General features: G+C 46.0%; 1 protein-coding gene across 12 annotated transcripts in view; it reads left to right on the plus strand.

Moving 5' to 3' along the window:
• Positions 1–18,083, plus strand: part of LOC136449759 (uncharacterized) — a 259,701-nt gene that overhangs the window by 232,111 nt on the left and 9,507 nt on the right. For all 12 annotated transcript variants that reach the window (XR_010758118.1, XR_010758119.1, XM_066449930.1 and 9 more), the window contains 3 exons: positions 4,752–4,845; positions 4,915–4,967; positions 6,070–6,154. Coding sequence is in view for 10 of the 12 variants with exons in the window: in XM_066449930.1 (XP_066306027.1) it covers positions 4,752–4,845; positions 4,915–4,967; positions 6,070–6,154 (232 nt within the window). In the remaining 2 variants the exon portion in view is untranslated. The remainder of the gene's footprint in view (positions 1–4,751; positions 4,846–4,914; positions 4,968–6,069; positions 6,155–18,083) is intronic.

Genomic DNA, 18,083 nt, shown 5'->3' on the forward strand with positions numbered 1-18,083 from the left:
GTCCGTGACGGAGAGGTTGCCCTGGACGAAGTTGCGAAACCGCGTCTCAAGGTGGATGGAGCGAGCCTCCCGGTTGCCGAGGAACTGTGACTTGACGGCGAGCCAGGCATGCCAGGCAGTGGAGCCCTGGGCGGAGATGATCTCGGCAAGGTCGTCGGTGAGCGTGGCGAAGATCCAGGACTTGACGACGTAGTCCATCCGAGCCCAGTCAGGGGAGATTAGGGCCGGAGGTTCCTCGTAGACGTGGTCCTGAAGAGAAAATTGCCGAGGATGAGCAGGAACTGATCGCGCCAGCGGTTGAAGTTGCCGGAGTCGACGTCGAAGACGGTGGTGACGTGGTTCCGGATGTTGTTGACGGCGACGGCCTAGGCGTGCAGTTGCAGCAGTGCCATAGCCTCATGGAGGAGCATGGCTGAGGCGAGGTCGGGAGGAGACGTTGAAGATGTGCTGGAGAAGGCGCCGCCAAGTGCACCGGGGGCGGCGGCGGCGGCGGCCGCGCGCTGCTTTGCTGCGCGCGCCAGGGCTTCGCTGGTGTGGGCAGCAGCCGTGTCACGATCTTTGACGGCGGCTACAGCCTCCTCGGCCTGGGCAGCGCAAGCCAGGGCGGCCTGGCGCTCCTTGTCGAGAAGTTGGGTGGCGGCGGCAGCGTCGTTCGCCTTCTCCTTGGCCTGGCGGGCCGCGATCTCGTCAACGGTAACGTCCCCAGACCTGGGGGAGGGCGGGGGAGTGGGAGACATGATGTGCTGCACGACAGAGGCCGATGCGCAGGGGTGTGCAGCGGAAGGGAAGACCTAAACCTAGGCGGCTGATACCATGGGAGCGAATAGGTCTCGGGAAATTGTGATAGATTGATATGGGTACAGGGAGTACATTATATAGGCAAGGATCAGGAAGGGTTTATAGAAACACCCTATCCACTGCAATTACCTCCAGCACACTCCTTTGTCGCTCAGGCTCCCTCCCCACTGTGGCATCGGTGTCTCGGTCACCCCGGTCATGAGGCGTTGTCGAAGCTTGCGTCTACTGTTTCCTGTCACATTCAGGATTGTTCAGATCTATGTCACGCTTGTCAGTTAGGGCGTCATGTTCGTCTGCCCTTTCATTTGTCCACCTCTCGTGCGTCTAGCAAGTTTGATCTTATTCATTGTGACTTGTGGACATCTCCAGTTGACAGTGTTTCTGGTTACAAATACTATTTGGTTATACTTGATGATTGCACTCACTACTTGTGGACTTTTCCTTTGCGACTCAAATCTGACACTTTCAGTACGCTTGCCCACTTCATCGCCCACGCCTCCACCCAATTTGGCGCCCACGTCAAGGCTGTCCAGTGCGACAACGGGAAAGAGTTTGACAACTCTAGCACCCGTCACTTCTTCCTCACCCAGGGCATCCATCTTCGTATGTCCTGCCCCTAAACCTCGCCTCAAAATGGTAAAGCCGAACGCATTATTCGCTCCATCAATAATGTCGTTCGCTCACTGCTCTTTCAGGCGTCTATGCCTCCTTCCTACTGGGTGGAGGCCCTCTCCACCGCGACCCTTCTGCTTAACATACTGCCCACGAAGACTCTACAGTTCTCCACGCCCCACCTTGCCCTGTACGGCACGCCGTCGGCGTATGATCACCTACAAGTCTTTGGCTGCAAGTGTTATCCAAACATGTCCGCCACCACTCCTCATAAACTTGCTCCTAGGTCTGCCTTGTGCGTCTTCCTAGGCTATTCCGCTCACCACAAAGGATACCGTTGCCTTGACCTCTCCTCCAATAGTGTCTTCATCTCCCGGCACGTCATCTTCGATGAAACGGCCTTCCCCTTTGCTGAGCGCAATGGTCTTAGCATTCTGGCGGACTTTGAGTTTCTTGATGCTACTGATGTTGTGCCCGCTCCTATTGGACCGTTGCATAAGTTTTTGTCTGCAGGAGCACCATCCAGCAACTCTGACGTCACTAGCGCCCCTGCCGGTCCCTCTGAGACTGTGCCTGGGGTGCCCCCGACACCTCCGGTAGCTGCTACTGATCCCCCAGCGCCCGTGCTCTACATCCCGCCTGCGCTGCGGACGCCGGAGACCCCTCTCGCGCCATGCGTGGCTCAGGACGCGCCCAGCACGCTCCACCTCGCCTACTGTACATCCCGCCAACGCTTCGTGCGAGCTCGCAGCCTCCAGCATCGACCACAGGCTCCCCGACGCCGGTGTCCCGCCTCTACGTCCAGACCACGCCTTCACCTACCACTACATGCGCCGGCCTCGACCACTGCCTGCTCCAACTGCTCCTGTCACCGCCGCCCCCAGCTGCACCTGCACCAGCCGCGCCGCTCCCACTGCCCAAAGGTGCTGTTGCTGTCCCTCCTGTGACCATCCAGCACACCATGGGCACACGTTCGAAGCGCGGTTTTCGGATGCCTGCTGCGTACCACGCTACGTCTATGTCACCGATACCGAAGACCTTCCGTAGCGCTCTTGCCGACCCCATTTGGCGAGCTGCAATGGAAGAGGAACACAGTGCCCTGCTGAAGAATCACACTTGGGATCTCGTGCCTTGACCCCTCGGGCCAACGTTGTCACCGGCAAGTGGATCTTCAAGCATAAGTTTTAGTCTGATGGCTCTCTCGAAAGGCACAAGGCGCGTTGGGTTCTCCGCGGCTTTACCCAGCGGCCTGGTGTGGACTTTGATGAGACATTCAGTCCCGTGGTGAAGCCTGCCACTGTTCGCGCAGTGCTCTCCCTGGCTCTCTCTCGCCGCTGGCCCATCCACCAGCTTGATGCGAAGAACGTCTTTCTTCATGGCAACCTGACAGAGACAGTTTATTGTCAGCAGCCGTCTGGGTTCGAAGATTCAGCTCATCCGGACTATGTTTGTCACTTGAAGAAGTCACTATATGGCCTCAAGCAGGCCCCTCGTGCTTGGTACAGTCGCATAGCCACACACTTGTCCCTTGGGTTTGTTGAAGCCAAGTCAGACACCTCGCTCTTCGTTTACCAGCGCGGATCAGACACAGCCTACATGTTACTCTATGTTGATGGCATCGTCCTCACAGCTTCCTCACCCGGCCTTCTTCGGCGGATCATCTTAGCCCTTCAGCGGGAGTTCGCTATGAAGGACCTTGGTGAACTGCATTACTTCCTCGGTATGCATGTTCAGCGAAGTGGTGATGGCCTTCTTCTTTCTCAGCGACAATATATGCTGGACATTCTTGATCGCGCCGGGATGGCAGAGTGTAAGCCGTGCTCCACTCCAGTTGACACCAATCCGAAGATTGCTGCAGCAGATGGCACCCCTGTCTTTGACCCTTTAGACTTTCACAGTCTCGCTGGAGCCTTACAGTACGTGACGTTCACCCGGTCGGATATTGCCTATGCTGTGCAGCAAGTCTGTCTTCATATGCACGACCCTCGTGAGCCTCACCTTGCAGCTCTGAAGCGGATTCTGCGCTATGTTCGAGGCACTCTCCACCTTGGTCTCCTGCTGCGACCGTCTACTTCGTCTGATCATGTCGTCTACACCGACGCTGATTGGGCTGGTTGTCCAGACACCCGCAAGTCCACCTCGGGCTATGCTGTGTTTCTTGGCGACAATCTTGTCTCCTGGTCCTCCAAGCGCCAGAACATGGTGTCAAGATCCAGTGCTGAAGCCGAGTATCGTGCGGTGGCCAATGGAGTTGTTGAGGCCACCTGGCTGCGCCAGCTTCTTCTAGAGCTGCATGCCCCTCTCCGGCGCGCCACACTGGTGTATTACGACAACATCAGTGCCGTCTACATGACCTCCAACCCGATATAGCATCAGCGAACCAAGCACATTGAGATTGATCTTCACTTCGTCCGGGAGCGAGTCGCCATTGGTGATCTTCGTGTTCTGCATGTTCCCACTTCTTCACAATATGCGGATATCTTCACCAAACGGCTGCCTTCTTCAGTGTTCACGGAGTTCAGGTCCAGTCTAAACGTGCAGAGTGGCTGATGATTCGACTGCGGGGGCGTGTTTGAATAGGCGCCTTATGGGTTGGCCATGGGATTATGGTAGATGATTATTGGTTAGGCAAGGATCACCGTTGATTGGGTGTTTCTATAAACCCTTCCTGATCCTTGCCTATATAATGTACTCCCTGTACCCATATCAATCTATCACAATTTCCCGAGACCTATTCGCTCTCACTCAGGTTCTAGGGCAATGAGGTAGGAAATGCCACGTGCCCCAGCCAAACCCCAAAATTTCAGCTCATCTCTAACCACGACCATGATCAAGGAAAGACTTGGTGTGACTCCATCAAAAACACACAGGTTGCGGAGGTTCCAAATAGACCAAGCACCTAAGATGATCAATGAATTGAGGCCCTGCCTGACCTACCCTTCAACCCTGGAATTTGCATCAGACCACCAATCATCAAAGGATGGGGCTGTAGGCTGCAGAGAAAGGATCTGCAACCCAACCCCTCGGAGCAACAAGAACCAGAAATCTTGGGCAAACACACAACCCACTAGCAAATGGTTCATCGTTTCAGGCTCCTGGTCACAGAGGGGGGCAGCAGGTTAGGTGTGGTAATCCTTTCTTTTCAAGTCTATCAGCTGTCCAACATTTGTTGTGAGCCACCAGCCACATAAAAAATTGACATTTGCCCGGAGCCCATGATCTCCAAATTCTCTTGCAGGGACCAAAAAGGACGGTCCTGTTTATTGCTGTTCTATTTTTTAAATACATAACTGTGGCATTGTTTTATTCCCTGTCATCATACATGTTTTTTTTTCCATCAGGGTGATTGTTGAACTAGCTATTCCTTGTGTTGAAAGTGGTCCCAGAGTATTTAAGGGTTTCACGGTGGGCTTCCATCCCCGGTCATCAGAAATTGTAAGTTCCTCTCGGTTTGTTGTTAATTATTGCTTAAGCTAGTATTACAGGTCTCTTTGGTCTTCTTAGGTCTATAATGGATTCACTCAGCTCGGATTTGAACAACCTCATCATGGATTTAGGTACTATTTTCTGTCAAAGTAATGTTCAAATTTAATGAGACGAAGATGTTTGTTTGGCCTGAAGCTTGAGGTTATCTTCATAAGTCTGTGCAAATGTGAAATGGAAATATTAATTGTGTTCATGCAAGTAATCTTCAAAATGTAACTTTCAGCTTTGTAGAAGGTCTCACTTTGTTTTATAAGGGTTTCCGTAAGATGTAAATCTATAAAGTGTTATACCAATTCTGTGGTTATCACAGCTTATCCACCAAGATGCTTTTATAACTTCTAGTTGATCATTCAGAATGTGGAAGAACTACATGATAGGTCAACAGGATCCTAATTAGTGACTTTAGGTAAGCTACAATTGGAATACAGTAGGATAGGTGTTATTAGAATGCAGTCTCATAACTCATAAGAGGCCTAGACAATAAGGATGATAGGCAACCTCTGGATAACAAGACTTGTCTTTCTTCAATTAATTGCTAAAGTAATGCTATTTCTCACTTCATCTACACGAACTTCAAACATAAGCCCCATGCACTTCTGACTATTATTTTTTTTCTATAATATATTCTTTAAAATCCTTCAACTTTATGAGATTTTACAAGTATTTTTATTTTTCAATATAATTCTACGGCTATACTTACATGTTTTCAAATTTATAATTTAAAAGTTATTGATATTTGTAGTTTTTAAGGTTTGATTAAATCTTGTCCTAAAGAACAGTTTTTTATGAACAGAGGGAGTTTATAGGCTAGATGTCCCTATCACCTTTTGAGCTTGATATTTCTATATGAACAGGATGCTGCTAGTTTATGTGAGTAGGTGCTAGGACATCTATGTGAATTAGTTAGCAAGCAAAGCTGATTCTTATGCAGTATCCGCATTATTTTGAAACAATTTGGACATGTTGTAATTATGGATCACTTATGTGACTATGAGTTTTTCTTGGGATCCTATTCCAATACCTGCAAAACTTTAACATTACTCCTAGAATTTTTACTCCAGATTGTAGTCCTTACACTTTTAATAATTATATATCTGATTATATTCCATATTAGAAAATAGAAACCTGTACTATTTCTATATTAATTTCATCAATATTCTGTTTCCCATGCAGCTTCCAGACCGAGCAGATTCATGTGTCTCTGTATCTTAGCGCCAAGTCCTCACTCTCAGGCCTCGTTGGAAAACCGACCTTCAAGGTAAAATGTAAAACAGATTTGGGGCTGTCAAAATATGACGGGGCAATTGTATGGTTGCCCCTATTTTGAACTCCAACTACCTATTTGGCCTCATTTTTCAGACCTCGGGTCATTGCCCCTAATTTTTTAAATTGAAATTTTGCTTTAATCTACCTCCATTTAGTCCACTTAACTGTATTAAGTCAACATCCAAAAAACATTTCTGTGCCATCACTGTTCCAGCATTACCCTGCTCGTTTCCAGCCGCCCATGCACGCCACTTCCGCAGTTGCCTACCTGTGCGGCCACCCACCTCTGCCCACCCGCAGCGCTCCCCGGAGCTGCCTGCCTGTGCACACAGCCGAATGCCTCTGCCCGCATGCCGTTGACTGCCTCTAACCATAAATAGGCATGCAACATACCACCTTTGCTCGATTTTGGTTGGAGTGAGTTCCATTTTGGAGGTGTGTGGGATGAATTGAATTGAAACCAGCAAGCTACTCAATTTGGTTGGAGGGCACTTGATTTTTCCACGGAGGTGCTCAATCTAGATTCAGATTTCAGAGGATCCCAATTCCTGGCATTTTGAGCTCACGACCAGGCATGTGGAACTAGCACAGGTCTTTGACTTTGGTCTCTGTCTGATTCCTGGTATTGATGACCATGGGGTGAAGAGGGGCAGTGGTGGGAGAGATGTGTCAGTGGGAAAGAAGCACACGCTCCTCCCTGTCAAGGTGCACTTTGCTGCCAGGCCACGCGCGCTGCTCCCAGCCTAGCCGCACACACACCACTAGCCCACCCTGAGACTGCTCCCTCGCTCTGGATTGTGCCGGTGGAAGGAACCTGTTGACACCGTTTTTTGCACGTGTCAAAATAATCGGAGTGGACTAATCGGCAAGGGGAAAGTTATTGAATACTTTGATAGCCGATGAAAGCCAGTTTGTAAAGATGGTTGCCGATAGCTGGTGATGGTCGATGGAAAGGTTGATTTGGACTCGGGCGTTGCCGATGAGGTTGGAGGTGTTATTGTCGATGCCGATGAAGGGAGGCTTGAGGACTACTGCCGATGAAACATGGAGTATGCCGATGAAGGGAGGCTTGAAGACTACTGCCGATGAAACAGGGAGTATGCCGATGAAGGAAGACTTGAAGACTACTGCCGATGAAATAGGGAGTATGCCGATGGGAAGGAGGACGGTGAGATTTCCATCGTAATTGAGGCGGACAGGGAAATAGATAGGAGTTGATTTCCTTTTCTATATTTGTTAGGGTATGATTCATGTAAGAGTCACGTGTTTCCTTAGATATGGGATTGGTGTCCTAGTTGTGGTTGGTTGTGTCTCTTTAGATCAGGGTATAAATATGGAGTAAGGGGCAATGTAATATATATATCAATCAATATCAAAACCAATTTTTACTCCTATTTGCATCTACTTACTTTTCGGCGACTTCGTCAATTTGCATATTTTTCCTTTTTTACGAGTTCTCATTGATTCGGCGAGCTGCATCGTTTCAGTACGATCTTCGGCGATTCTCGAGTTCCGCGTGAGCACCTCTTGGCCGTGACTTCCGGGCGTATCGCTGTTGTCAGGACCAAAGTGTTCGTATCTTCATCCTTGTCGATTAGCAGGTCAAATCGACTGGCACGCTTTGGATATCGATTCGGGTATTAGCCCTTTGTGTTTGCAGATCCAATTTTGCATCAACACATCTTTTGGCACGCCCGGTGGGACCAATCAATCAATATGTTCAATCCCGAGATCGATTCAGGGAACATTATCGCAGTATCAGAAGAAGATCTCAAGGAAGAACAGAGGCAGGCTATGGAAAAGGCTGTAGAAGAATACAAGCAGCTTTGTCTGAGATCGTTTAGCTTGAACAAGAGTGGACAAGTCATCCAGAAGCAAGATTTGCCGTTGCCTCGGCAGGTTACCTTTGACTCCAATCCTGGTAAACTTCAAGAGATGGTTAATTCTGCAGTAAATCATGCTTTGATTAATCATTCCAATGTGCTGTCCAATACTGTTCATAATGTTGTGGTTCGAACTCTCAAAGAAGGACAAGCGGCACCACATTACGTTGGGCCTGCCTATCATCAACCAGAGCCGGCATCTGTCAAAACTCCATCGGCTCCTTCGGCCGTTGTGGGTACAGAAGTTACTTCCCCTCCAGTATTGGCAGGCTCACCTAATATTCAATCTACACCGATACAATCAGATCAGGTACTACCAGGAGGGCGAGTTCAGCTTAATACAGATCTATCGGCATCAGCTATGTCAGGCCCTGTGTCTCAGAATAGCCAGATTCCTACTAATTGGTGGGGATATGGCATGCCTCCAGAGTCATCTGCTTTCAATCCTAGATTACCTCAAGTGTTTGATGCAGTAGGAAGAGCGCCTATACCATCGGCCGTTTCGCCGATGGCTCAAGTGCCTCAATATGCCGCAACTACTTCTGTGCAACCAACTCCAGGAGGTTTCCAGATGCCTATGGTTCAAACATTCAATTCAAGTCCATCGGCGAGCTTACTGCCGATGCAGCAGAAAGCCCCTGCTATGAGTCAAACTGGGGTTCAGTTCATGCCTCAAACCAGTTATAATTATCCAACAATATCAGCAAATTACCAGCCATCGGTAAGTTTTGTACCGATGAGTTCTAATAATGATTGGTCAGGACAGTTACCTGTTCAACATACAGTTCAGCGAAATCAGCAGGTTGCAGGGATTCAACAAGGTCATATGCAAGCTGGTTTCCAGAATCAAGCATCGGCAGCCCAGCCGATGAATCCTTTCCAACAGGCTAATGGGCCACAAGTAACGGCAAATATGCCGATTGCTGGAGATCGTGGGCTACAAAGATATGTGGAGGGATGTCAGCAGGCACCTCCTGTAGAAATTCAACCAGTTCGTCAGCAGGAGGCTGATGCTTTTTGGGCCGATAAGATAGCAGAAATTGTGAAGGATCAGTTTGGGATAAAGCCCAAGGTCAATACTTATTCTTATCGGACTCCATACCCTCCTGCATATGATTTAATTCCTCTCCCAAATCGGTACAAGGTACCGGATTTCACTAAATTCTCTGGGCAAGATAATACATCAACAATGGAACATGTCAATCGCTTCATTATTCAATGTGGAGAGGCAGCTAACAGAGATGAATTAAGAGTTCGATTATTTTCATCATCTTTGTCTGGATCAGCATTTACATGGTTCATTTCATTACCACCAAATTCTATTATTACTTGGGTTGATCTAGAAAAACAATTCCATAAGTATTTCTTTGCTGGAATCCATGAAAAGAAGCTTACCGATTTAGTAAAATTGAGACAGCGTAATGATGAATCGGTAGAGAGCTTTGTACAAAGGCTACGAGATGTAAAAAATAAGTGCTACAGCCTGGTGCTGGATGATCGGCAGCTTGCCGATCTGGCTTTCCAAGGATTATTGCCACATCTTAAAGATAGATATGCTTCTCAGGAGTTTGAAAGCCTCAGTCATCTTGTGCAAAGGATCTCTGATCAAGATACTAGGGTTTTTGAACCTAAAAAGAACTGGAGTAAAAAGGTATCATTTGTTGAAGAAGTAGGAGATTCTGACTCTGATGAAGAACCAGTTATCGGCTTAGCTGAGTGGGTTAAGAATAAAAAGCCGATATCATGTCCCTTTGGTCAAAAAGAGCCAGAAAAGTTTACCTTTGATATCACCAAGGCCGATAAAATATTTGATCTTCTGCTTCAAGAGGGCCAAATTAAGCTGTCACCTAATCATGTGATCCCATCGGCAGAAGAGTTGAAGAAGATTTTGTACTGCAAATGGCACAATGCAACCTCACACAGTACAAATGAGTGCAAGGTATTCAGGCAACAGTTACAATCGGCTATTGAATCTGGGAGAATTAAGTTTGGTACTTCCAAGGCCCAGAAGCCGATGAAAATTGATCAACACCCTTTTCCAGCAAATATGTTGGATGCCAAAGGAAAGACCAAGGTATTGACGTCAGAGGCTGCTGAGAAAAACGCGTCAGTGGATCCCCAACATCGGATAACTACCGATGATGCAAAGAGTAAGGGTTTGCTAGGAGAAAGCAGTAGTTCCAAAAATCCTCCTCGACCTGGCATTGTGATTACTCATCGAAGGCAGCAGGAGGGTTGGCGTCAACGTAATGACCGATATCGACAACAGCAAGAAATGAGACGTCAGGAAGAATGGAATCGACATAAAGATCATTGGAGATGTCCGTTTTTCATCCATTGCTGGGAAGAAGGTATTAAATTGCCAACTGTTGAAAATTGCCCTGAGTGTAATGGTTATTACGGAGTCAATCGCTCAGAAAGGAGGTTTCAACTTGGTAATCAGGGTTTGTCTATCAATGAGCCGATCAGAGGCAGAGCATCAGTGCATGATCGGCTGGGGGGCAGACTTAGTGTACATGAGAGACTTGGTAAACGCGCTGGATATTTTCCAAGGAATCAAGAGGAGCTTGAGGAGATGGCAAACGCAAGAGTTCCCGATGAGGAAATATTCTACAGGGACCCTAATATACGTCGTGTAGAACCAACTAGGACTTGTTATCAGCCGGTTTGGAAAACCAAGTTTCCTCGATGGTGCCCAAAGGGTCTGACAAAGACGCAGAGAAGGAGGATGCAACGTGAGCGTCAGGAGGATTTATACCAAGAGGAAAATTCCTCCAATGAAAGGCCTGGTCATCAGCAGTGGCAGGTAAAACACAAAAATAAGGGTCCATCGACAGATGTTAATATGGTATTCATGTTGCCGATGGAGTTTTTGGCACTATCTGATAATGAGGAAGAAGTTGTTCTCTCTGATCAAGTAGCTCAGTTAACACTAGATCCAATGATGGCTGTTTTTGAGAAACCTACCGATGACGAGAGACAGCATCTTAAGGCTTTATTTGTGAAGGGCAAAGTTGATGGGCAGCCTGTGTCTAAGGTACTTATTGATGGAGGGGCTGCGATTAATATTATGCCTTACGTGATGTATCGGAAACTTGGTAAGGGAGATCAAGACTTGACCAAAACCGATATGATGTTGAAAGATTTTGAAGGCAATGTGTCACCGGCTAAAGGGGCAGTGTGCGTTGAATTGACCATCGGCAGCAAAACCTTGCCAACGACGTTCTTTGTTATCAACGGCAAGGGTGCATATAATCTGCTTCTAGGGAGGGATTGGATTCATGCTAATTGTTGTGTTCCTTCTACAATGCATCAATGCCTCGTACAGTGGATTGGGGATAAGATTGAGGTCGTCCCTGGTGATTCTTCTTATATCATCGCATCGGCAGAATCAGATACTTATGAGCGAACTAAATGCATATCAGGAGAAGCTTGGGAAAAAGAGTTCCTTAGAGTTGCTGATTATGAAATTCCACCGATCCAAGCAGTCGGTTCTGAAGAGGAGTTTTAATGGATAGGTTTGCCGATGATGGAAAATTAGGTCAAGGGTTCACATCGGCGGATGATTTAGTAGAAGTAGATATCGGTGATGGTGATAGGTCAAGACCTACTTTTATTAGTGCTAAGTTAGATTCCAAGTGTAAGCAGCGAATAACAGATTTGTTAAAAGAGTATAAAGATTGTTTTGCTTGGGATTATACTGAGATGCCTGGATTAGACCGATCGATAGTTGAACATCGGTTACCTATCAAATCTGGATTTCGGCCACATCAGCAGCCAGCGCGCCGATGCAACCCTAATGTACTTCCTGACATTAAGGCCGAAATAACTAAATTAATTGAAGCAAAGTTTATTCGGCAATGTCGATACGCAGAGTGGATCTCTAATGTGGTTCCTGTTTATAAGAAAAATGGAAAACTTCGTGTCTGTATTGATTTCAGGAATCTCAACAAAGCCACACCGATGGATGGCTATCCAATGCCGATTGCTGATTTGTTGATTGATGCTGCGGCTGGACATCAAATTATCAGCTTCATGGATGGTAATGCAGGTTACAATCAAATATTCATGGCTGAGGAAGATATTCCCAAGACTGCTTTTAGATGTCCAGGTCATGTGGGGTTGTTCGAGTGGATAGTCATGACGTTTGGTTTGAAAAATGCCGGTGCTACTTATCAAAGGGCTATGAACTTTATTTTTCATGAGTACATCGGCACATTAGTGGAGATCTACATTGATGATGTAGTGATTAAGTCTGGAGATATCACAACACATTTAGCCGATCTGCGAAAGATACTGGAGTGCACAAGGAAGCATGGATTGAAGATGAATCCTAATAAATGTGCATTCGGTGTATCGGTAGGACAATTCTTGGGTTTTATGGTGCATCAGCGGGGCATTGAAATCAATAGGAAGTCTATTGATGCAATTAACAAGGTGATTGCTCCTGCCAATAAGACTGAATTGCAATCTTTGATCGGTAAGATTAATTTCATTAGAAGATTCATATCTAATCTGTCGGGTAAGATCAAGGCTTTCAGCCCACTACTTAAATTGAAAGCTGATCAGGAATTTGTATGGGGAGTTGAACAGCAATTAGCCCTTGATGAAATTAAGAAATATTTATCAAATCCTCCAGTGCTAGTTCCACCTCAACATGGGAAGCCTTTCAGGTTATATTTGTCAACTGATGATACAGTTATCGGTTCAGCTCTTATTCAAGAATTTGAAGGGAAAGAACGTGTTATTTATTATTTGAGCAGAAGATTAGTGGATGCTGAGACGAGGTATTCGGCCATCGAAAAATTGTGTCTGTGTTTATACTTTTCTTGTGTCAAATTAAGGCATTATTTGTTATCTGCCGAATGTACGGTCATATGCAAAGACGATGTGGTAAAGTATATGCTGTCGATGCCGATATTAAGTGGTAGAATCGGCAAATGGATTTTAGCATTATCAGAATTTGAACTACGCTACAAATCAACTAAGGCAGTTAAAGGGCAAGTGATGGCTGATTTTGTCACTCAGCATTGTAATACAGTGGACTCTCTGGGGATTGCTCCTTGGACACTTTTCTTCGATGGGTCCACATGTGGTGAAGGAGCAGGTATCGGCATTGTGTTAATTTCACCTCAAGGAAGGAAGTATGAGTTTTCATTGCCGATTGTTGCTACAGCGACAAACAATCAAGCTGAATACCAAGCCTTGATAAAAGGGTTAGAATTGCTAAAGGAGATACGTGCCGATGTTGTTGAAATCTTTGGTGATTCTATGCTAGTTATAAATCAATTGGCTGGAATTTATGAATGCCGAAGTGAAGCTTTGATTTCGTATTATGAAAGATGTTTGCAATTGTTGAAAGGATTTAGAGATTTTCGTCTTGAACATATCTCTCGATTGCATAATGAGGAAGCTAATCGACTAGCTCAGCATGCTTCAGGGTATCAGCCTATTCAGGAAGTGCTAACATCGGCAGTTGATACCGATGACTGGAGGAAAGAGATTGTCGATTATTTAAAGGATCCATATAGAAAGGTCGAGAGACGTATAAGGTTCCAAGCTACCAAATATGTGCTCCTCGATGATGAATTATATTATCGAACTATAGATGGAGTTTTACTTAGATGTGTTAGCAATGATGAATCGAAAAGCTTGATGGGTGAAATTCATGAAGGAGTATGTGGGGCACATCAATCGGCTTTCAAGATGAAATGGATGATCAGAAGGAATGGGTACTATTGGCCGACTATTCTTGAAGATTGTTTTAAATATTTTAAGGGATGCCAGGGGTGTCAAAAGTTTGGTAATATTCAAAGAGCGCCTGCATCGGCTATGAATCCTATAATCAAACCATGGCCGTTCCGGGGATGGGCTATTGATCTCATTGGTCAGATTTATCCGCCATCGAGTAAAGGACATAAATTTATTCTGGTTGCTACCGATTATTTCACAAAGTGGGTTGAGGCAATTCCTTTAAAAAAGGTGACATCGGTCAATATGATTGATTTTGTGAAAGAGCATATTGTTTACCGATTTGGTATTCCTCAGACTATCACTACCGATCAGGGCACTATGTTTACATTAGGAGAATTTGATGAGTTTGCTGTAGGTATGGGAATTAAAATTTTAAATTCTTCTCCATATTATGCTCAAGCTAATGGTCAAGCTGAGGCTTCTAACAAAGGGATCATCAAACTCATTAAGCGCAAAATTGAAGAAAATCCTAGGAGGTGGCATACAGTATTAAATGAAGCCTTGTGGTCATATCGGATGTCATGTCATGGTGCAACCAAAGTAACGCCTTATCAGTTAGTATATGGACACGATGCAGTATTGCCTTGGGAAATTAAGGTTGGCTCTAGACGAATACGTTCTCAAAATCAGCTGACAGCCGATGATTATAATACTCTTATGAAGTATGAGTTGGAAGATGTGGCGGGTCATCGGTTAAGGGCTTTAGTTAGTATCGAAGAAAATAAGAAAAGAGTAGCTAGATGGTATGACAAGAAGGTGAAAGTAAAAGAGTTTGCCGATGGTGATCTGGTCTGGAAATTGATTTTACCGATTGGGACTAAAAGTTCAAAGTTTGGAAAGTGGTCTCCTAATTGGGAAGGTCCATATCGGATAAATCAGTCTGTTCCTGGTAATGCATATATTTTAGAAACCCTCGAAGGGGTTGTGTTTCCCAGAGCGTTAAATGGAAAATATTTAAAGAAATATTACCCTAGTATCTGGATAGATGCATAAAAGTATAAGTGCCGATAACAGTACTATCGGCTAGAATTATGCAAGGATGTCAATGTCTCATAAAGTGCCGATACAATAAATAAGATTACACGTTCAACAAGGATTGGATAGCTAATATCGCACGCAGGCGAATCTGGTCGGCTTCCTCCATTTCTTTGATATCGTCATCGGCAGCACCCTCCACAGGCTTGAGTTTTTTCTTCATGGCTAAAGCTTTGCGAGCTTGGATATCTCTTTCTTGCTGAAGGGCTTTGACGGCATTGGGTAGCTGGCTTTCTTCTTGTTGAGCATGAGTTAAGGCTGCATCGATTTCTTTCAATGCAGCCAATAGAGCTATCTTCCTTGCTGATAGATCCAAGATTTTCTGCTTAAGTGCAGCACCCGAAGTCTGCAAGTTGACGATGCCCTTGTGCTTCTCATCAGCGATTTGTTTCAGTTGTAGCATCTCTTCTTTGAGTTGAGCTTGAGCTGCTCTATCGGCAATGCGCTGAGCAGCCCGTTGATATTGCAGTTGGCGGCTTTCTAAGTGAGCTGCTGGGAAGAGTACTTCTTCAACATCGGCAGGGACCTGGCCACGAATTGTTTTGAAAATTGCCTTTGCGGGGTCCGAGTCATCTACCAGTTGGGCGGTACCTTGCTGTAGCAAGTTCAGGAGGGTTTCCAACTTGGATTTAGTCTCTGCCGATATTGTTCCCAGTGCAAGGAAAGAACTTGTCTCTTCTCCATCGTCGTCAGAAATGTCAATGGCAAAGGAAAATAGGCTGTTCGGGGAATCTTGCTCCTGAGAGAGAGAAAAGGAGATCAGTTAGGGGTAAGTATGAGTATTGTAAAATCAGCTAGGTTGATCGGTTTACCTGTTTCAAGGCAATTTCCTGTGCTTGACTGGAGGAAGCAACCTGGAGTATGTCGTGTGGGGGATCGGCTGAGCTTGCCGATGGGATATCCTCTGTGACTTCATCGGTGGTGGGCTCTTGAGGTATGATGACCGATGACATTGGGGCAGATGTAGGGATCGGCATAGACCTTTATCGTTTTGGCTGTGCTTCAGTATCTGTTAAAGCTTTGCGCTTTGCTTGGGCATCGGCAACGATTGGCTGGGGGGCATCGACACTTGTTGGTTGTGAAGCTTGGACATCTGGTACGTTTGCCGATGTACCCAATTGTTGCTGCAAAACAAGTGTAAGATATGATATTTAACAGATAAAATGTAAAGTCAAGAAGCTACCTCTGAAGGTTCATCGAAAGAAGTGGTGCTTGATATCGGCGGAATTGCCGATGACGATCCAGTAGCAGCTCTTACCCCCTGATGATTAAGGTTAATACAGTTTGTGATCGGCATAAGTGAAAATAAACAAGGTTGTTACCTTAAATGCTTTGACCAAGGTTGTAGCAGCGGCCGATGGAGTAGCCCTGGATGTAGCCAATTTGGACTTAGAAGTGATGGTCTTGGTACGAATCTTCTGGTGGGTCAAAGCGGCTAAGGTGGGAGCGTTGTAGCCGATCGGCGATGTTGGGGAAACAGGCCGGAGATTGAAGGGTTTCCCACTTTTGCTCACCGATGGTGCTGGGTTGTTAACCTGTTACAAGAGAATCAGTTACTGATATATGAAGGGAAAAGCAGAAGGGAGTTAAAGGAAACTTACCGCGTCGTCAGGGATGGCATATTCAGGGTCGATCATGTGCCGATTTGTGTGAGCAGAAGTTGCGAACAGTTGTTCTTTCCACTCTCGCCACCATTGCTTATATGACTCGGTGATGAAAGATATTGGTGTCCAGGTGGATATATCAACATCTGTAGTATCGGCATCGGGGGAGAGTTGTACTACCTTGTTCCAATCTGTTCCGCAGGTGATTGTTTCCCTGGGTTTGATCACATCGGCAAAGCAGAGTTTGATTGGCAGTTGCCCAAAAGCCAATTGGCGGGATACTGCCGATGGGTTGTAAAATTCATATGTAATGTTGGTGTTTTTCCCGCTGCCGAATGTGTTTACTGGAATTGCCCTGGGAGTGATGATAGCCATCATGAGCTCATTATCTTGATTCAGAGTGTCATCGGCAAAGTTGAAAAGAAGGGGGAATCTGTTTTCTTCGTCAATATAAGGCACCCAGGCCCTATGATCACGAGAAAGACCATTGTAGAAGCTTTGAAAGAATCTGCCGATTTGGTCTTCGTTGGCTTCTGTTCCAGGAAGGACAATTATGGCTTCACCAAAATTGAGGGGTGAGCGTGTTGCCGATTCATCATCCCCAAGCACATAGTCTTCAGCAATTTCTCGTGGGAATTGTTGAGCAAAAAAGTCCCATTGCAAACGTTTGTGCATATGGGCATTCAGCCACATGTTGATAAACCACCACGGGCCTCCCAGGTTGCCGATGGGTTCGCCAAGCAAAAGTTTCTGAGACACTTGATGAAGAAGATGATAAGTGGAGCTCAGAAGGTATCGGCCAAGAGGAAACCTTACGCCATTAGCCAAAAGTTCAGCTGCAGGGAGGAAGGCGTTGGTTGGTCCTACTGATCGACCACAGAAGATAAATTTTTCTAACCACATATTCAGGAATGTAGCATGTTCCCTCTGGCTAAGTGTCCCGGTTTTCTGGTATTCTTGAATATATCCTGTCCAACCGCCGATGTTGCGGGTATTCACCCTATATTCAGACTTTCTACCATAGATGGAGCCTTCATCGGCAGTTGAGATGTCCAAGCCAGTAAGCATGTGGATATCGGCAAGGGTAGGAGTAGCTGGGCCATGTCCAAACATAAAAGTATTGGTCGTGTCTGACCAGAAATAAGCAGCTGCAATTATCATTGATTCATTTTTCTGCATATCGGCAATAGAGAGCCTAATGCATTGGTCTAACCTTCGTTCTGCCCAGTATACTTGCATCGATCTATTAACCCTCAAGTACCAATCTTTCCACCCTTTGGTGGTTTTGGGCCAAGATCGGAATGTGTCTTTCCACAAATTCAGAGAGAAATTTTGGGCTCTAAAGGGGATTCTGTTAACCTCTGCATTGATCAGATCGGTTGGATCTGGGTTGCCCATTGGTCCAAGGCATTGGACGTGCGGCTGATCGGTTGGGATAACTAATTTGTTGCGCAGTTTCTAAGGTTATGGAATCCAGAAGACAGAAGAAAGGAAAAATCACCAACTGAATGAATTTGCAAAAAGATCAAAGTAAAAGGTAATGGAAGTGGAGCGAACCGCGGGGACGTCGAAGTTGATGGCCATTGTCTTGAGGAAGGTGGAGGTACGAGCCGGAAACTTGAAGTTAGCGCCGGAGAAGGGTTCT

This window comes from Miscanthus floridulus, chromosome 5, assembly GCF_019320115.1.
Source record: "Miscanthus floridulus cultivar M001 chromosome 5, ASM1932011v1, whole genome shotgun sequence".
In the NCBI taxonomy this organism is placed as follows: domain Eukaryota; kingdom Viridiplantae; phylum Streptophyta; class Magnoliopsida; order Poales; family Poaceae; genus Miscanthus; species Miscanthus floridulus.